This window comes from Morone saxatilis, unplaced genomic scaffold, assembly GCF_004916995.1.
Source record: "Morone saxatilis isolate NCDOM2014 unplaced genomic scaffold, NCSU_SB_2.0 Contig8, whole genome shotgun sequence".
Lineage (NCBI taxonomy): Eukaryota > Metazoa > Chordata > Actinopteri > Moronidae > Morone > Morone saxatilis.
This window is the reverse complement of record NW_023340257.1, coordinates 17,657,695-17,679,266: the sequence shown is the minus strand read 5'-3', so window position 1 is coordinate 17,679,266 and position 21,572 is coordinate 17,657,695. Positions and strand designations below refer to the sequence as shown.

General features: G+C 38.5%; 1 protein-coding gene across 3 annotated transcripts in view; it reads right to left on the bottom strand.

Annotated features, from left to right (window-relative positions):
* Positions 1-14,868: 14,868 nt before the first annotated feature.
* Positions 14,869-21,572, bottom strand: part of LOC118341538 (neprilysin-like) — a 28,299-nt gene continuing 21,595 nt past the window's right edge. For all 3 annotated transcript variants that reach the window (XM_035679808.1, XM_035679809.1, XM_035679810.1), the window contains exons 14-23: positions 20,124-20,222; positions 19,933-20,010; positions 19,622-19,725; positions 19,201-19,259; positions 18,979-19,098; positions 18,414-18,547; positions 17,612-17,677; positions 16,790-16,885; positions 16,486-16,562; positions 14,869-16,365 (exon numbers count right to left, since the gene is read on the bottom strand). In XM_035679808.1, the coding sequence (XP_035535701.1) occupies positions 16,266-16,365; positions 16,486-16,562; positions 16,790-16,885; positions 17,612-17,677; positions 18,414-18,547; positions 18,979-19,098; positions 19,201-19,259; positions 19,622-19,725; positions 19,933-20,010; positions 20,124-20,222 (933 nt within the window). In that variant the 3' untranslated portion in view covers positions 14,869-16,265. The remainder of the gene's footprint in view (positions 16,366-16,485; positions 16,563-16,789; positions 16,886-17,611; positions 17,678-18,413; positions 18,548-18,978; positions 19,099-19,200; positions 19,260-19,621; positions 19,726-19,932; positions 20,011-20,123; positions 20,223-21,572) is intronic.

Here is a 21,572-nt window from a genome sequence, read left to right as displayed (position 1 = left end):
TTGTAAAACTACGAACTATCTACAAATGACCATTAAGTTGAATCAATAGCCCCCCAGTGAAATAATACTGCTAGTATTATGTGTATTTTATGATTAAATCAAATAAGGTTACATATCATGTTACTTTGCATAATCATTATGTAAGTGGAGTGAATGATACATGTCTTCCAAATATTAAGACCATGACCTGAATTCTCTTTTCATGATGATGACATCTCTTTCACCCTAATCCTGGCTGTCAGTATTTTTTCTTTCTTAAAACCAGTTCTTTTCAGATAGCTTTTTTCCCAAACTTACTTTCACCTATTATGTTAGTGAGGGCGAGTGTCACAAAGGAGATGGGCACCATAGAAACTGCAGCCGATACTAATGGTCTCTGCCATAATAGCACCATTCACTGGGGCCCATGAGGTTGCCTACATTATATAAGGCAGTGAATGATCTGAAGGTTTCAAAAATCTCCCAAAATTGAAGTGGTGGTAGTAATGATTTTTTTATTTGTATGAGTCACTATGCTGATCTAATTAGGCAATAGGCACCAGATACATGTTTGGATGTTCTAAAATGGGAGGACAGATAAGAAATGTGTTGACAGAATGCAATCGAGAGACAGCAATACAGAGTTTCTCACTTTGAATAATATGTGTCAGGGCAAACAATTTTCACAGTGCACAACGCAAACACACTCCAACACATATCTGTCCGATGAGTGAATGTTTATGATGGGCTGTCAGGGTAACTCATGAGATGATTTGAGATGATTGTTTCCATTTATGTATGCTGATATTTTGTTACAGTAGATTCAACAGCAGCAGTTAAATAAACGTTTAACTGAGCATAGAAGGAAAGTGAATATTTGAATATAACGAAAATCCAATATATATATTCTGTTGTTGTGTTTTCATTTGTCATGATGGACACCACTTGGTTCGCAAAAGTCTATACTTTTTTATGCCTTTGCCTATTGACCATGAGGTGTTGATATTTCCCACTATCGGGCCATCAAGTGTTTTCTTTCAGGCCTCAGAAGAATGAAACACTTTGGCACAAAGATACAGAACAGAAGGCATAACTTGAGGCCAGAATGGCAAAAATCTCCTCTGCAACTGTGTACTTCCCAGGAAAGCTGTAGGCGGGTACCCAGACAGTACAGAAGAGCAGCATGCTGAAGATGGTCAATTTGGCTTTATTAAAGTTGTCAGGGATTTTCCTTGCAAGAAGGAGGCAGAGACAGGCCAACAGGCCAGTGTAGCCCACAACCAATGAGAAGTCCTGTACAGAGCCAACAGAATTTCAAATATTATCTTGATTTTTGTATAACTGACCCTGTCCTCATATGGAGTGGTTGTGAAAAATACAACATTATACATGAGGTGTTGAACACAGAATCTCCTGTACAGTGCAGATGGAGATGCCCAACTTCGGAAGCTGAGCACCAAGCAACTGTCGAATAAAATAATACAAAGCACAACTTGAGTGACAGGAGGAGCATGAAGCTCACCTCTGAGTCGTTGGCTCGCACCTCAAAGCAGAGGAGGGATTTGTGGTAAGGAGACACAGGGATAAATTACAGCAGATGGCCTCTTTTTTTTAATTTTGACGAAAATGGATCTGGAAACTGTAATATCATTACACCATTATTCTCTTAGCATGATGAAACTACAATGTAATACTTATAAAATGTGGGATAGTGCTATACTTTACCAAAGGTGTGTGTTGGTAGTAAAGGAAGTTGACAAATGTGGTTGCTGTTTGATAGATGAGATGACAGACAGGACAATTCCCATGGATTCATTGTGAAAAAGGAAATCCACCTGCCGGGTGTGTGGTTTGAGGTGGACCAAAACCTCTCAGGACACTGAATACACTCCAGTGATCCTAAGACAGGGATGCAGAGAAAGCAGATTTATCATTGTTGTTTTCCACACACAAATCTGAAAGTGTTGTTATTCTCTTTATTAATGTTAAAGCGTTCACTGCAGTTAAAACCCTAAAGTCACAGCTTTTACCAGCAGCCTATTCTCATAACATTTTATATTATGACTCCTCAATCATAAGTGCAAATCTGTAGCCTTTGAAAGTAATTTTATTCTTTAAACTACACGGACACACATTTAATATATCCCCATTTGCAATGAAAACTATGTTTATGTGATAAATGTTGTGTCACACAAAGACAAAAAACTTTTAGTTAAAAAAATACTGTTATATATCAAATTATTTGTAAATTTGGTATTTCAACTAACATAACAAAGCAAAAATAATTTTAAAAAGCTCTCCGGGGATTTTAAAATCATTATATTGTGTCTACTGTCTCCTCACCATACCACTCCCTCCACATTTACGTGAAACTAGCCATCTGACCCAGAGGACGCAAAATAGCCATTTTGACATGAAATAGTAGAGTACCAATGATACTAATTAACCTTCTGTTTCATTCAGGCTAAACAGAATCAGGGTGCTGCTATTGTGCATGTTGGCTCACTGGAAAGGCTCTGCTGGAATGGAGGCTTAATTATTATTGAGTATGTTATGAGGGACTGAGACAGTATACGTAACCAAAGCCTTGTTCACAATCCACTGCTTATCTTTTACGTTCTGGTGGACCACTTCCTTAATCAAAGCCTGGCAAAGAGATGAGAAGCAGAGGTGTATCATGTGGTTGCGTCTAGTCTTCATAATATTTGTATGTCTAATGTGAAAATTAAAGCACTAAATAGGGATGGCTGATTTTTGCAGATATCCGATAGGCCAACATTTTCCAATATTTTTATTTTGGCCGATTGCCAATGCTGATACTAATATATGCATTTTTTTCCACTTAATTGTAGAGAACATCAAGTCTCTCCTGTAATGGAATTAACATATTATCACGCCTCCTCTTATCATAATGCTCCACTGACAGATATATAAAGAAAATACAATGCTTTTTTTAAATGCAGACATTCACTAGACAAAATGAGAGAACTACTGCTGGCAGATTTTTTAACTGGTGCTTGTTTCTCTTTGTTCCTCACAAATTTGTTGTAATGATCGATTTGGATGACGCAAGTCTTCAGATGGGCAAGTAAATTTGTAGTGTTGAAAGAATGCGATTTGGTTCCTCCTTATACTGAGCAATAAATAGCAACTTTGCTATCCATTTGTTATCACTGCTCTAAGTGGATTTCTGTATGGTTTTAACAACCCTTTGCATTGTCATCTCTGGATAGTTCTTGGAATGAAAAAGGGAGATATTATAAAGAGAGAACTGCAGGTGGTAAGAAAGAGACAAAATGGTACGGGAGAGAATGAGAAAGAAATAGAAGCAATATGTAGTGACACTTTTAAAATGACCCATTACAGTACCTTTGCAATCACTTCATGGTAGGCAACACATATTTCGGTTCCCCTGACTGCCTCCATTACCATCTAAACCCCAAATCTGCCAAAATCATCATCGGCAGACACCAACCCCACCCCATCAAGTACAGCTGCTCAGCCCTGACCAACACTTATGCAGCATCGCTTGGGATTGTGTAGAAGAACAGCGGGTACCTCCTGTTATCACTCAAACACACTCAGGAGGCAAACTAGCTCTCCTGTGAAGAATAAGAATGGTTATTAGACAATTAGAGATAGAGGCAGTTTAAAAAATTAGTGACAGTGAGTATGTAAAACAGAAATAGACACATTCATTAATTTATACTTAAATAGTCCCAGAGACAAACTGTATCCTCTGCATTTGACACATCTTAACTATTTAGGAGTGGTAATCAACTACAGCTATAATTTTTGAGGCTGTTGCTTTTGTCAGGGGTAATTGCGGGAGCATCTGTAATACCTAACATTTATGTCTTTGATATGGAAGCTGAGAAGCCGCAAGAAATCCACATGAATACAGAAATAACTTACAAACTGAATGCAGACAGCTGAGGTTAGACCTACTGGGGTTTGAGCCCACGAGCTTTTACTTGTGAAGCTGCGGGATAACATTTTGCAGCCCAAACACAAATGTGCAAGAAGAGAAGAGAGACATATGGTACCGCAATACAGTATTAGAAATACTTTGTAACAAAAGCAACACATGAATCATTATTATGTTTGCAACACATCAATTATCCTCACAATGGGTATATCAAACACCCAAAGGGTGTTTGCAACAACAACGGAGGCTGCATCACTAACAATAATTGGTATCACAGGCACAAATCCACATTCTGAGTTTGCCAAACAAACTTCCTGTCCAGTGACAATAGCCATGGCTGCTAAGAGGGTGCTGCTGGGTAGGCAAGTATCAGCTGTCAGATAGCCGAGGGTGAAGTTGAGCAGGTCGGCAGGAGGTCTGGGTCATTGTTAATTTCCTCCACTGCAAAGATCACAGCCTGAAGCCAGCGATAAGCTCATTGGTTAAAACCGCAGTGGAACACAAGACAATAATAGCTGCATGGATGAACATCAGAAATCGAGACATATGATGACAGAGGATGTTAAACATTTGCTTAGTTCAGCTGAACATGTTCAAGAAAATAAAATATTTCACAGGAAGCATTAACCTTCCCACTCCAAAATTCCATCTCAGCCTGTGGTGCCTTGACATGAACAGGGAATAGCCCCTTGATCACTACATCTCCTGCCTGATAAACACTACCTGGAATAGACTTTACCATCAGCTGGCAGGGATCCCTTCCACAAAACCCTCTGGATCCACCCAGCGAGGCAGCGGAGGAGCAGAGCACAGATAGGCATCACTGGGAAGATAGGAATGCAGCAAGAAAAAATCCAAATGAAGGACAAAGTATAAACAGCTTCGATTAGCTAACACATGAGAGATCCTATCCAAATACAGTGAGATAAAAGTGATGAATGTAGCAAGAGCCAAAATATTTTGCAAATGAAGAGTTATTATTTGATTTTCTGCTCAAAACACAAACCCATACCTCTGCCCGGTTACAAGGATGGATTTGAGCAACAGTGATTGTGGGTAATCTCTCGCCACACCAAAGGAAGGAAGCAGCCACATGGGAGGGAAATCAGATTGTGGCTTAGCAGGAGGAGAAAGTCAGTTTGTTACTGAAGGGAGAGAATAGAAGGTACAATTATTTGGAGTTAATACAGTAAAGGAGCGAAACCCAGGTGCGTTCATTCAGATCGCCAGGGACACAAAGTAAAATTTGGGTCTTTGATGGACATCGACAACCACACTCTTCAGTGATAGCGGGGGTGCTGTAATTCCATGTAATTATGCAATCAATTTGAACCCATATCTCTCAGTTCTCACCATACTGATTATGGGTTATATGTGGGCATGTTAGTGTGCTTGTGTAGATGTACAAATAGATTAGAGAGGCCTATTAAAGATGAAAGGGGTTAGAGGGAGAAAGAGAGAGCTGTCATTTTCAGGAGCAGGCCCTGTCAGTGACAAGTGTTCATCCAATTAAACCATGAGTGTCCTCTCTTTTCCATTCTCTCTTTCTTCCCTTCCTCTCATTCTTCCTGTGCTCTCCACTTTCTAGACCACCTGATCTCTCTCTTCCTGTGCTCTTCTCCTTCAGCCTTTATGGTTCCTTAAATAGTCTCCAGTAATTACTGCTCCTCTCCTCTCCTTTCCTCTCCTGTCCTCATGCCTGTCCTCTCCCTATAGCCTTTAAAGGAATAGTTTGACATTTTTGAAAATATACTTATTCACTTTTTTGCCAAGAGTTATACATTTGATACCAATCTCATATCTTTATTGTTTAATATGAATCTGCAGCGAGAGAGAGAGAGAGTGAGCGAGCGAGAGAGAGATAAAGAGAGAGAGAGACAGAGAGAGAGAGAGAGAGAGAGAAGATACTGTCCTTCAACTGGTTCACTTCTGTAAATTCTTTCACAAGGGAAGTCCTGTTAAATAAAAGATTTCTCACACTGGTAATGTGACTGCTGTAATCTGTTAACGTGGGCACTGAAAATAAAAATTAAGCCTTTCTACCACACGCACGTACAGCAGATTCGGGTGGTGTCAACCACGGGTCACCCTGAAGTTAACACATTTAAAAAAAATAAAAATAAAAATCTAAAAGTCACTAATCAAGAAGTATTATGTCTAATTTGTTTAATTTACACAAAGAGTAAAAAGGACAAGAAATGTGATTGTGCTTAACGCCTTGACATTTTAAGACTTTTGTACAAATAAGACAAACAGGTGCTGGTAGGCAGACTTTGTTATCAGAGCCAGCTTAGCTGTATCCTCCTGTTTTCGACCTGTCTTTAAGGTTAACTGACTGCTGGATGTAGCTTCATATTTATCTTACAGACAGCACAGTGTTATTAATCTCATCTAACTCTTGGCAAGAAAGCAAATTTCCCAAAATGCCAAACTATTCCTAGCTTGTGAACAGTCTTGTACACAGCTACTAGAGGCCCAGCTCAAATAGAGACAGGTCAAAATTCACAGTAGACACATTCAGCCATGCCCTTGTGAAACTTAATTTTAATCAAATGCTGTTCACTAAAGTTGGTTTTATTTGTTTTCCTGTAGCTCTGATATTGACCAATAGTGACCTAACTGAAGAAGACCCAGTATACCCTCTAGAGACCAAGTTGCCAACCCCAGCTGCAGCAGCTCCTCCAGGGAGACACAGGGCCTAGCACAGCTGGGACCAGGTCCACAGAGAAAATGATGTGATGTGAATGAAAAGAATTTCTGTCAGTAATATACAGCTTTTTGTGAATGCAAACCGGCTAAGGTTAGATGGGACCGATGAAGGGATAAGGATGAATTTAATTCCAAGTCCACCAGATTTGTTCCACCCAGCCCTGCCGGATGCCAATGTCAACTCTTCACAGCATGGAGCCTGGCGTTGCACCCATCACAACAAGAAGATTAGCGCAGGGAGAGATGCCATGTCCAAGAGAGGTAAGAAACCCACATTCCACACAGAAGATTGAGGCAAAGAAATGATCCAGAGTTTAATTCAATAAATCTTTCCACATCCTCCCAACACTTTTATTGTTTCTATATTTGTCTCTCTAGATGTGGGTCCAACAGCTTCGTCCAACAAACTCTTCCCTTTTCTGCTGATCGTAGGATGGATTTCTGGCTGCACAGCAGTTGTCTACTTTGTCTTTGTGTTTGCTTGGGTACATACAGTAATTCCATCTTTAAAGTATAAGAAAAGCTTGTATATATATATATATATATATATATATGTGTGTGTGTGTGTGTGTGTGGTGTGTGTGTATCAGATACATACAGCATACCACAGCATTAATGTATTTTTATTCATTTTTAAGCCATTAGCAGCTTCTGGGCTATATGTTAGGGATGGCCATTTTGGTCCAATCAGGTAGCTGTTAGCTCACTTCCATTCAACTTATGAATGTAGAGTGAAATATCTCAATAACTATTGGATGGATTGCCATGCAATGTTGTATAGATATTAATGAGTAAATGTTACCATGCTAACACAATAAACTAAGATGGAGAAAAAGGTAAAAATTAACAAAATGTATACACTGCAGCCTCAGCCAGTGTGTTTGTTCTACTAATGGATTTTGATTTATTTCTTTTTTTAGCAGAAAGGAGGTGTGCGGGGAAGAAATTGAATTCAACAGAGAAATTAAGTTCTCCTTCCATGGGACAGGAGGAAGAAAATATCAACATTCAGTTTTGATCATATTTTTCTATTAGATGCATACTGTCAATTATTTCAGACATCAGACGTTGAGATGCTGGTATATAAGTGAGCAATGGATATCTGCCATGGTCCAGTGGTAATGCTGTTTAGCTCTGAAGAAAGTTTCCTTTAACATTAAGAATTGTCTGTCCTGATATATATGAAACAAATAAATATGTCTCTGTTTTCTCCTCTTGATTTATCTTCTCTACACTGTGAATTATAAGTCTTTTAGGCATCATGGATTGAATTCCATTGCCATTAAATAGATGTCATAATGGGAACACCCAGATGTTTCTCTGAACAATGTCAGACCTGATACATTTCAGTTTTTTGTGTATTTAGCCTGCTGCACTTTGCACAGCAGAGCTCTTCAGAGGTAAAGTAGAAACCGACAGTGTTTTGTAACTGAGAGGTAATAAAATGAGGAATGGATATACCTTAGTGTATGAGTGTGTGTGTCCTCTGTGTATTCATGTCACACAATTGGGCATCAAAAATATTGGGTGTTAGGTCTAGCAATGTCGTTGCCATGGTTACCACACGTCTTTCTTTCTTTTTATTGTGAGTGCACCCGCACTCTCATAGGATGTGAAAACAAAAACAATGGAAAGAAAATTGGGTGGGGAGCTGCACTTTCTTAAACACTTTTAATTGTTATGTGCAGAGATGGCCCGGGGGATGGGGGGAGGGGGAGTTATCAAACTTGAGCACTGTTTTACTTTTGGCACATTCAACTCAAGATTAAAGCTGAATTTAGCACAAACACAAAGATTTCAGCCAATATTTGGATTTCAGCTAGAAGCAATCAAACAACTAATGTTTTCCTGACATGTCAGCTCATAACTTGCCATTATAGCTGAGCCTCCAAATCTGTAATAGTACCGCTGTCAGCTTTAAAGAGCATTTTGAAGTCTGCATTTAATAACAGGGAATTAGATTGTCTGGTTGTTACTGCAGGTTGTGCCACATCCACTTTCCCGTAAAGAGGAGGTGTAAGCCTTATAAGCCTGCACAGGCCAAATAAGCCCATACACTTGGTGTCATGTTGAACATGTGCACAAGATGCAAACATCCACAGGGTAATGAGGTTGAGATGGAAACTTTCTGCACCACAGCAATGCAATAGGATTACCAGAAACACATGTGATCCAACAAACACTTGCACACATATGTTCATGCAGGCAAACATGGTAATATCACTCTCACTCAGACACATGCACATGCAAGCTTGTATTAAAAAGATACACTTCTTAATAGTAATTCAGTAGTATCAAGTCATTTGTAACTGGTAGATAATTATGTGTTTAGGCTGTTAACATACCCAGTCTGTTTACGTCAATAACAGCAAGACAGTGCCTCTTACTGCCACTCACACACCCCTCCCAACCCTCGCATTCAGCCTCAATTTGGTATTCTGTCCTCAAATAGATCATTATGCAGGTACACCACATGGTGCTGTGTAATAAGATGTCTTCCAGGTGTGGTATACCTTGTGCGTCTCATATTTAGATTTCATGTTTATTGCTGTGCTGCTTGCACAGTGGAATGCACTCATTCGGTGAAAACATGGAAAATACATGATTAGGACCCAAAGGTGACAGATGTTCCATCCTAAGATGAGGCTAATGGGTGCCAAAAAATATTTAAACCATGCTTAACAACAACATTAAGGGTAGAAATAATAATGCATGTAATGTCTGCACAATTGCAGTTTGTTTAATCATTTTCAAATTGATTGTTATAGATATACTGTTATATTTTCATATTACAATAGTGGTAGCATTAATACAGTAGCAGTAGTAGCATCAGCATTAATACAGTAGCAGTAGTAGCATCAGCAGTAATACTAGTGGTTTTTATAGGCATGGCTTTTAAACTACTTGGCCTAAGGCAGGCTGTTTCAAAGCCAAGGACTGTTGAGGGCAAAGCCTGGTCTCAGTTGGTATTAAACTTGTTTTTGGGACCACAGAAAGGGTCCTGCGTGTGAATGCTCTTCCCTGACTCAAAGGGAATTCTAAAGTTGGTTATAACAGTAGCTTTAGGCCTGATCCAACTGTGCTGTAAAATAAATCAATAAAACCTTAAAATAAATTCAGATACCGAAAGCCACAATTGGAGTAATGTGATTTAGTTGTGTAACTACAGAGCTGCTACATTTTGAGGTTGTAAGCATTACAACCTCCCCAGAGTGAGAAGATTAAAATTCTTTCTTCGGATGATTAAAAACTGGAGAAGAAAGATTGCATGTCTTTCTTATAAAAAGTGTGGGGATGCTATGATACTCTTTCAGAGTGACTCATCATTTCAGTGGATGTATCTGTGTGCCAGCCTTGTGTAACAATGCAAGAAACTACTGAACTACTATTGTTATGGATTATTTGGCCTAACGAGAGCATTGAAATGAAAAGCAAAACGATTCTGCAAGAGAAGCCCCACGGAGTATTGCATATCAAAGAAGTGACATTTCCCATTGTGACAGAAAGTGTGTTACATTAGCTGAACCAATTAAGTGCTGTGACCTTCACGCCAGTCCCAAACTTGAAGCAGTTAATTAGGATTGCATAGTCTACATTGTCACTGGCTGCACTAAGATGTAAAAGTAATGAAACAGATTTTTCACCTGTCTGCCGCTGCTAAAAGAAGATCCGTGGTTACTTTAATGGCGGCAGTCTCTGCAACTGCACAATACCCTCAATCAAGAGAGTTTAGATAAATGTTGTTTTCATTCATTGAAGCTCTTTGCTGTTTTGAACCAAAAAAACAACTAAAATTCTTGGATAAAAGCTGTAATTATTGGGATTTGAGTGATTAATGCTCCGATTTGTGGGGGTGTGGTTGAACTACTGCATGATTACAGCAGAAAGGAAAAAAGCAAGCGCGCTCCAGTGGCTTGGTCACAACATGAGGGAGAAAAATGCATGAATAACTTTCTCCAGATTTCTATTCAAATGGCATTAGTGAGCTGCCAGTTCCATGACCTGTGTCTTGCAGTGCAATAGAGGAAGAAATAATTTAGCAATTAACCTGTGAAGAAGAAATTAGATCTAATGCAAGGAATCAACATATGGTTTATATTTGCTCTACAAAAATTATTTTTGAGCCATTGCAGTTAGGGCCCCGAAACTGTGGAATTACCTGCCTGAGATGATCAGGGCTGCAAACTTTCTCTCGTCTTTAAATTTTCCACTTTTAAAGGGAGCTTTTCGTTGATTTAATGTATGTTTTATGACATTTTAAGTTCTTTGCGTTTTATATTGTATTACGTTTTATGGGCTTTATCTTATTTTATTCTCTTTTTGTTCTTCCCTTTTTATTGTAAAGCACTTTGTAACTGTCTTCTGAAAGATGCTGTATAAATAAAGTGTATTATTATATTATTATTATATTATTGTTATTAATAATATTTGTAAGGGACAAAGTAATCTGTTATCATATTGGATCTTATACATTTGATGTCATTTAACTTTTGTATTACACTACAGGCTCAACTGAACAGCAAAGATCAACCACATGATGTCACTGTTTTACATTAATTATAGAGTGAGCACATATACCTAAGGGCTTAAGTAGGAGAAGTTAACATTCTGAAATAGATTCAGTGAAACCTGCAGTTCTTAGATTTCCACAAAAAAATACAGGTTGGCCTTTAATGTAAAACACTTCTGTACTGTTTATATTTGAATAGGTGTTTGTTTTAAATCTTTACAGGTACATTTTCATTATCATTACATTATTGTGATCAACATTTGTAATGTATGTGACAGGTACCAGGTGTACAGTGTGTCACTTACTTAATGCTTGTAAAAATAGACACATTAAAAGGTGTACTGTTTTTTTTTGCTGCCTGTAGCACTCACTAATAGTAACAGCAATGTGTTTTTAAAAGGTAGAAGTCACTTAATGCATGTATTAAATGAAGAGCACCAATAACAGAGACTTTCAAATGGGCATAGGACAGAAGCTTTAAAGCCATGGCAATGAAAACTTTGAATATCAGAATATTTTGCCTCTTTAAAACCAAAATGGGCGATTATCAGTGGCCTTTAACAATGAGAGCACAGTGAGAGTGCACTTCACAATAAGAGCTTCTTTCAAATCAAGTGTGCAATAGCACTGTGCCCACTCTAATTGCCTACCTGAAACACTTTCTCACTTATGATCCTAATACATAATTTGCACGTGTGTATGCGTATATGTATGTGAGCTTTTGTGCACGTTCTTTGCGGTGTGCATGTGGTGAGTGTGCACAATCTGTGTTATGCTCCCCTCAGTCACCACATATCGCCCTGAGCACTGCCGCACACATACACTGACAGGCATTCCAGAGGCCGCATGCCTGCCCTCCACACACACATACCACTGGACCCACTGTTAGGGTCGCTCAAAGGGCACATGAAGGAAAACTAAGTAGTTTTTTTTTTTTACTAGAGGGCAACAGAGGGGAGCAGAAATTTCTATTATGAGCATTAACAAAAGAAGGTCTAGCATGGGTGACTTTCTAAAAACAGCCTTAAAGGGTTTAAAGTGCAGAGGTGTTAATTTTGTTTGTTACACGGACGGATATATTTTAAATCAAGTCATGCTTCTCATTCTTATTATATTATATATTATATATTATATATTATATTATATTATTATATTATATATAAGTTTAAAGGCTCCAAACATCCCACATGCTCTGTGTTACTTTAGGATAAAACCTCAGCCTTCTATAGTGTGCAAAGTGCAAAGCAGCTCCCAGGAACATGCTGAGGTGCTGTAATGTTAGCTGTGATGTTAGCAAGCATAGTTGCTAATGACAGGGAGGGTGAGAGCACGAGGAAGGTGGGTGGTGTGAACCTTCAGTTATCTGCCAGAGTGCTACCAGCCAATGAGAGCAAAAGGGGAAGCCACGCAGTAAATAAACAATTGCAACTGATATTCAGCTGAAAACAATGCTTGAATGAGTCTCAGAGAGGTGGAAATGCATTCCCACGCAATCACACAGGCTTGTTTTTATACTTTTACCGTACATTAAATGAAGTAGAACAAATAAATAAGGCAAATGAACATTTGGAAAAGGTGTAAGAAATGCAGTCTGTAGTTGATTTTTAAAGCCAACCTACTTGACATTTGGTGGAATGTGGAGTAAAACCTCAAAAATGCTGTTGTTCTGCTCCACCAGAGGAAGTGTATTTACATTGGAGTTGTACAATTGAAACAATGTGGTGAAAACCACTAATAGGTTGAACTGTATATATTGTGACAAAATGTTTTTAAAAATGAAGAAATAAATTGAAAGTCATGAACTTCCCAACTTCACTTGTGTGTATTTGCACAAGTGTGGATTAGTTCTGGCCCCTGTTGAACTACCTTATTCCTAAAGATATTTTTGACACCTGGCTTCAAAGTTTGGCCATATTTCTGGTGCTCCTACTTGGCACCCCTGTCCTATACATCCTGTGCGCTATAATTCCCTTTGGCTCTCTCTTTTACCTCTGAACTCCTTGAAGTGTTTTTTTCTTATTCCCTGTACATCCCGGACTGTTTGCCTCTCCAGTTACAGCCAGGGTACAAGCCATTCCCGTGCCAGGAAATGTGCTTGCTGGTTCATTGCAGCATGGAGTATATTTACTAGTAGGCAGCTTAAGAGCTGTCACAAAGATATTGCAGGTTCATTTGTTTGCATCATGCAACACATTAGCCCCCTACTCCCCCAATGCTTATAGGTCCAATTAGTGGGAAAAGAGTTCAGGCTAATGCTGCTTTTAAATTAACTTATTCTTTTTCTTTTTTTCCCCTGTCTCTGTGGAAATTATTACATGAAACTATACCCCATATTCCTAATACTCCCCTCAAGTCAATAATTCTGTATGAGTGAAACAGAATGTATGAAATATATGTCTATAGTTTAACCTTCTTTAAGAACACTGCAGAGTGCACTGAGGGGCAAAAGAACATTTCTGCAGAATTTCTGCTTTTTGATGTAGAACATTATATCCAGAAAAAAAAAAAAAATACATTTAAGGCAAGTCAGCACGACCAAGATATTATGTGGACTCACATTCTTATGCAGTGCACAATTTAAGTTCAACATTAAAAGATGTTTCTCATTTTGAGGCCTTGCCAAAAATAACCACCAACGATTAAGATGTAATGTAACATGTCTTTGTATCAGATTTAAGAGCTTGAATTTATATGTGTATATATATTACTATATATATATATATATTAAGGCCTGATTCAGATGCACACACGGAAATTACACGACACAAACCTTTAGGAACTACTCAGCCTGCGAGGCTCAGCGGTGTTTATTTAAAGATTTATTTTGAAAGGGGAGAAAAAAAAAATTCTCCTCAAGGTCCCAAAAAAAAAAAAAAAAAAAAAAAAAAAAAAAAAAAAAAAAAAAACAAAAAAAGTGGGAATGATTATCAGTCATTGATTATTAAGGTATTGCTAAACTACAGGCCAACTGAGTATTCTGTCTTTTCTACAGGGTTGAGTGTGTGTGCTGTGTGTGTGTGGTGTGTGTGTGTGTTGTGTGTGAGAGGAGAGAGAGGAGAGTGGAGAGAGAGACGGAAGAGAGAGGAGAAACGAACCAGAAGAAAGAAAGCGCTGAGCGAGGCTGAGCCCAACAGGTGGGACAGGAGAGACAGAAAGCTTGCCACAAAACAATACGAAAAAAACATGGGGTAAAAGAAGACACTAAACTGGACATGAAGGTGTTGCGTATTGACAGTCTGGAAGAAGTGCTCTGACATGGATCATTGATTCATTCATTGCAACTAAATCTGTATATAAAAGGCAAGGCAAACTCCACAAATAACTATCTTTGCTATCAGTATCCTCAGTTAACATTTTACGTAGAAAATAACAGCCATACAAAATGATGAATCCCTAAACTGGGATCCACTGAGCTTCACTTTGGGAAATATTTCCATTAGCATTTCGCCAAGACTTGGCCTGGCAGTTTTAAAAAGTAGATAAGGATTAACATTCCTTTTCAAAGGCCTAAATCTATATCGGGGTCTGGGCGCAATTGACTTTTTGTGTTCAATTGCTACAAGGATCATTTTTTTTTAAAAACGGGGGTAGAGTGTTTATGGCAGAGTCTTAGTATGCTGGTCTAAAACAGAGGTCAAACTGATACAATCACAAACACCTGTCTTAAAGGAATTCGGTTCAACATTTGGTAAATATACACTATATGCCTTCAAGTTTGAGTTGAAGAAGATTAAGATTGATACCACTCTCATATCATTCTATTAAATATAAAGCTACAGCCAGGACATGGTTAGCTTAGCTTAGCATAACAACTGGAAACACCACATTTAAATTTCACCAATTACCAAGCTATATTTTCTTTGATAATCCATAGAAAAGTTGAAGGGTAAAGACTCCTTGTCTCCAGTCTTGTCGCTATAAGGTTACCAGGCAGTCGTCAAAGACTCTAGAAAGTCGTTGTTTTTGTTAGCTGTAGAGGTATTTCAAGTCTTTATGCTAAGCAAAACTAACTGGCTGCTGGCTCTAGCGTACAGACATCAAATAGCACATTTGTGAAAAAGTCTATTCCTTTTATGTTACATTTTCTTATTCTCGGTTCTCCCGTGAATTATACACATACACACTCTCACACTGTAGCACAACAGATCATGTAAGGCATACCAGTTTGCTTGACAAACAGTAGGCAGCGATCATCATGACTTACAAAGACTGGAAAACACATAGAGACATACATCCACATAGAAACACACAGGAGGCTCAGTGAAAGTATAAAAATGGTTGGGTGTCTGTCGATTGTCAGCTCAATGATTCATGACCAACTGTCATCTTAAAGGCGAAAAACGTCATTTTGGTTTATTTGACATACTGCTAATGAACAGCAGCCGCCTGTCAACTGCAGTTAAGTCATTAATATTAAATATAGAACAGTATTATGTAATATGTGATTATGGTTAAATATTTACTGGTCTATTCAACAAAATAAATTCAGATTTTCTGTAATAATTTACCTAATATAGTCCTACATATTAACAAAGAGTACATTACGAGTACATTGTAGAGTGTATCAGCATGTAGATAAAGGCTGAAACCAGCTGAGGTTTTATGAGAGGCATACAGCTCAATCCCACATACAGTACAGTGGTTCTGTTACATGTATATAAGTGTGAGTGGGTGTGTGGTGTATTCATATGCCACTGGGTTTGAGCACATTTGTCTGTCTGCCCATCTCTTGCCAACTACTTGTACAGTATTTTGACTGAAACACACTCACGCTCACATACACATTGGCAGACTCACAAATGATGAATAAAACAAGATAAAAATGGAGAGAAGAAAAATAAAAACAAGGAGTGATTGTATCCAGTGAGTAGAAGAATAATCAGGCTGATTGAATGAACTACAGTATTAGAGTCGGAGAGACAGTGCCCCGCCTGTCCGTGAGGGTACAGTCCACTGCTTTCCTCAGAGGAAGTGCATACTGCAGTGTCAGTCCACCAGCCCTGGTCCATCCAGTAAAGAGCTAAGGGGAGCTTCCACTTCCCTGTAGCCCCCGACGAGTGCTCAGTCAGAGGGGAGAGGTACTGTAGAGGGACAGGGATGACCCACGTCAGAACAGTCCCCATCCCAGAGGTCTATGGATCACCACACACGGCAGGTGTTGTCAGGGACCATGTAGCTGCTCTTGTTGCAGCTGAATGCTTTGGCAAATTCTGGGAAATTCTGAAGGGAGCCCAGTACCCTGTAATTACATACAGAGGAGATTGTTGGTTGCTTGAGTTCAGAAAGTTGCTGCTTTAGGAGGTTACTTGAAATTGAAATGTACATAGCATGGCCACCTGGCAGATTGATGTGAATTTACCTGAATTTCCCTGGACTGTGTACGTCTACTTTGATGGAATTAACAGCTTGCTCTGGTCGGTGTGTTCCACACCACACCTGAAAAAGACAGCAATAAGGACATACTGCATTAGACCAATCAACCTGTCACCAAATCCTTCAATCAGTCTTTCATTAAAATCCATCTGTCAATATATCATCCACCCATCTATATATCCACCAAATTATCAACCAGTTTATCATTTATGTATCTATCCATTATCTATGAATAACTGTAATCCATCAGCCAATCAATCTAACCATCCATCCATTCATCCATCAACTACCTGAGCAAAGTTAAGGAAGAAGAGTTGATTGTGGGAAAGGTCAATGCCAGGCAGTAGGGGCTCCTCTCCATGTTCCTTCACGTAGTTCTTATAGGCCTGAAGTATTAATAGAAAACAAATGTTCTCATCTTATATGACAACTGTTGAGTGAAAAAATATGAAAATTGCTCAAAATGTCCTAATTGTTACTGATTATAAAAACCTAGCCAAAAAACATAATAAAAATCCATATTATATGCCTGCTAATTTAATGTGGATGTTCCTATTAGTAAATCTATTTTGTGTGCCTCATGATACCATTTCTGGCTCATTACTATTCAATTTTGAGCATTTGGCATTAGCATTTAAATTATAACACTTTGTGTTTAAGGCAGAAAAAAATAAATTTCATCACATTTCCTGTAAAATTGTAATTATAGAATACAGGTATTGCACAAGATCTAGTTATTCATATATAACAACAAAGCGTTCGCCTTGAAAAAAAGCAACAAAACTGACAATGTTAATGCAAATAAATATAAGCAGATACTGTGCGGTTGATCTAAAATAAGAATATTTGTTATTTTGTATAGCATTAAAATCTGTAAATGCCCTTTCTCTGTTCACCTCTGGTCAAAACTGAAAAAATCCGCAGCAACACCATGTCCTTCATTGTTGTGTTTATAATAGCTAATGAGCCAGTCAGTGACCTGGCAAAATGACACATCTATTAATGTTAGCGAGCAGACGACAATAACAAACCACAGACTGAATGCCATCTTCTGTCATCTTTAAACCAGGGCTCCTAAGCCGAGTTTCCTTTTTTGTTTTCAGGCTCATTACCTGATATGCCTGCCGTATCCCTCCATTGTCAGCAATGTTTTCCCCGAGGGTGTTGTTACCATTTAACTAGAGAGGGGACATAAGGAGAGAGAACACAAAGATTGGCAGGGGAAAGGGGGGAAATGGTAATTTTTCCTACATATTTCAGCAAATCACAGATATCACTCTTTGGGATACAAGAAATCATTTTCCCAGGGGATAAAAGAAGCTTGTTCAATGCAATAGGACCGACGAGGGGAGACAAAGAGAGGGAGAGGGATTGATATGTCAACACAAAATATTAAAGACACCTGAAGCAGAGAAGAGATGAGCCTGCAAAACTGGAAAAAAAAAGATGGAAAAAGGTAGGCTGGCAAAGGTAACAGGAAGGCAAATAAATGAGACAAAAAGCTAGATTTGGGGTAATATTGGAGAAAATGTTGTAAATTCTAAAAAAAGCTTGAAAGAGTGGAGGTTTTACCATCTGATCGGAGTTTAAAGGCAAAGCTTCTATTTACATTATAAATATTTAACTGAATTAATATATTTAATTTAATTTTTTAATTGTCTGATAACCTTTTATTACATCATGTCAGTTTCTTCTAATTACTAGTTTTGTCCGTCCAACAGTCTACAACCACAAAACACTGAATTTAAGATGATATATAAGCAACAAATTCTCACATTTTCTGAAGCAGCAAACAGATGTCGAAATACTTTAACTGTTTTTCGTCACCTGTTGCACAGGATTTTAAGTCTTACGGTTCCCCCACCCACCTGCCAAATCCCACCTTAACCCCTGATTAGTTCTACCAGGACATACATGAAGTCCATTGGCCAGGTCCCAGGAGAAGTTGCCATACTGATTGACAATGCATTTTGACAGCTCCAGGAACCTCTGAGTGGAGTCTGGTGTCCACCAGTCCTTCAGGTCACCGTCCTTATCATAGTTACGACCTAAAACAAGAAGCCAAATGCATGAAAGGTTGGCTGGTTGAATTTAACCAACAACAGGAAAAAGGATTGTGATGCTTTTCAATGCCCAAACAGCCATTATCGTGTTATCTGAGACCACTGAAACGCACCAAGTGATGTCAATTACAAGTTACCATACATTTAATTCATTTATATTGTGTTTCTGGGTGGCTCACAGTTGTGGTTATCAGTACAAAAGAATCCTGACATCTTTGAGATTGAACATAATAACTTGACATAACCCAATAGAAATGACTGCGGTGAAAAACATCTGAGGTGGCACACAGAAATGGCTTTCCAACACTTTCTGAAGTGGTACTAGTTACAGCAAGGGAAATATTTCTATCCAAATACCATAATCTGCCAAAAATGCCTCTGGGAGGAACAAAGAGCAACAGTGCAGAAAATCATACCATTGTCATCAAAGCCATGTGTGATCTCGTGACCGATTACCATGCCGATGCCACCATAGTTGAGAGATTTAGCCTGGCCTTTGCTGAAGAAAGGCGGCTGGAGGATGCCTGCAGGGAACACTGCCACAAGGGAAAAACAAAAAGACTTAAATAAAATGTAGTGTAGTGTAGTGTGTCATGAGATGTATCTGAATGGGTTTGCATGTGCATATGTGAAAATACCTATTTGGTTTTTGCTGGATGAGTAGAAGGCGTTGACAACAGCAGCTCCAGTTACCCACCTGGATAAAACAAGGAGGGTGGAATTAAATAATGGTACAGTAAATGACACTATAGTGCAGTACAACTCATGTTAAATGAAAGATATTAAAATTAACCTGTGGTTAATAACAACAGGCTAGTACTAGCATTTCTGCTGTGTTTAGTGAAAGGGTGAACTGTATCTGTGAGTAGGAGTTTGTGTGGGAGAATGTGAATGCACTGTGCTAAATGCAAGATAGTGTGTCACACCAAAGCCCCATAAGCGAATAAGTCATTTATTATTAGTGATTATACTTAAAATTGTAATTTTAAATTACTACATATCTGGAATAAGCCTGTTTGCCGAGTATTGATTGAATTCGACCCCCACAGGGAATCTTACTCCTCTTTGTTGACTTTGACTCTGAGTTTCCGCAGGCGTTTCTTCTGCACATACTCCAGGTTCTGTAAGATGTTTTCAAAGTACTCCTCTGCACTGTAGCCCAGCTAACACCGACACACAGCCAGAAAAACAAGAGGATTAGCCGTGATGAAAGCTATCAGCACTTGGTCATATATTCTCCAGCAAAACTCATAAAAGCCAAGAATTTACAGAGACTGATATGCGGCTTCAATGAACCCACCCTGTATTCTTTTACGCTAATTCAGTGAAAGAAGGAAAACATTCATTATTGCATCTTTTTAGACACTCACATCTTTGTACTCATTGTTAAGGTATTCATCATCCATAATGTTGTCAGAATAGCCGATCCGTTCCCGGATAGCTCGGGCCTACGGAAAAGTAGAAGAGAAAATTTGACAAACAAGTATTGTAGTCATCACATATCCTAAAGGACAAAATATAATACAACACAACACAATAGACAGGTTATTATAACCAATACCTTCTCCTCAGCTGCTTTCTTCGTCTCTGCATCCATCCAGGTCAGGTCATCAAGGTTACTAATAAACACTTGCCGAATGTCTTTAATCATCTCTTGCATCTGATGCCCCCCGAACACACACACACACACACACACACAATGAGAGAAAGAGACAACAGTCACAAATGTGTTACTGATATATGACAATCACATCTATATATTGAAAAGCCCTCAACACTATCGGTCAGTACAAACTGTCCATAGTGTGGGAGTTTTCTCACAAGGCCTGCAGAGAGGATCAAGTAGGAAGCACACAATCTTGCAACATATTGTGCAACACAGTCATAAAAACACATCCCTGAATCAGGCCTCATTATTACACAGTCACATATCAATGTAGAAGCACTTGGGGTTACACTCCCTCTGTGTCTGTGTCAGGAGTCTGATGACCTTGAGTAATATTACCAGTTTAATCATGTTTAACTGATCAGTATGACAGATGGAGTAATAACAAAAAGATCATTGACTATTTTAATGTATGAGTAAAAGGAAGTGAGGCCATGGCAGTCAGAATTACAACATGTTTAGTGACTAAAAGTGACAATTAAAATGATGGCATGCAAAAAAGTTATGAGGACATTTCTACTTCTTTATGGAAGTCTCATTTAGTTGTCTCAAAATTCTCTAAAGTGGATGTCTGTACTGGCTGCAAATTTGCAGATGCATTATTGATAATGCTACCAATTTACATTCTGCATCTTAAGACCTTTAAATATTTAAATTTACTTATAGACGCACTCAGTATTTTTGGGTTGATTTTTGTGTTACTGAAATAATGCAGAGACATATAACTCTACATTATATAAGAGTTATTTGAGTTTAATGTTTCCCCATCACTACAGTTTAATGTTTCCCCATCACTACAATAGATTAAACAAAGAAGAATGCTATTCTTATTAAGCAAATAAACATGTAACTAAGCAAATATTTCTGTCAGCTTGTCCTCACATAACACATTGGTACAACTGTAGTGGTGTCAAGATAATGAGATGTTCTATTTTTATATGCAAAATCACACAGCAAGGTGCTTCAAAATCTACATCCAAAAGCTCAATTTTCAATGGGAACCTGTGGTGTAAGTTTAACCTTTCTATAATGTATTGCTCTTGAGTTACAGTATTTACAAGCACGCGCCTACACGCAGAGAGACTGACTGACGCCACCACGATGGCATAATGCTGTGTAAACCATGTATATCACCATGAGCATCAGACAGTAAAAAGACAAATTTTGTCCACAAACAAAATGAAAACAAGATTAGAATAATTCACAAAAAATACCTGAACCAATTAAAATAATGAATGCAAGTAGGAAGAGAAAAATGCAAAAATGGCAGTGACAGCGAAGGTCACCCTCCCATATCCCTCTAACCACAGTTGTGCTCTGAGACCACAGTGAGCTGACAGAGGC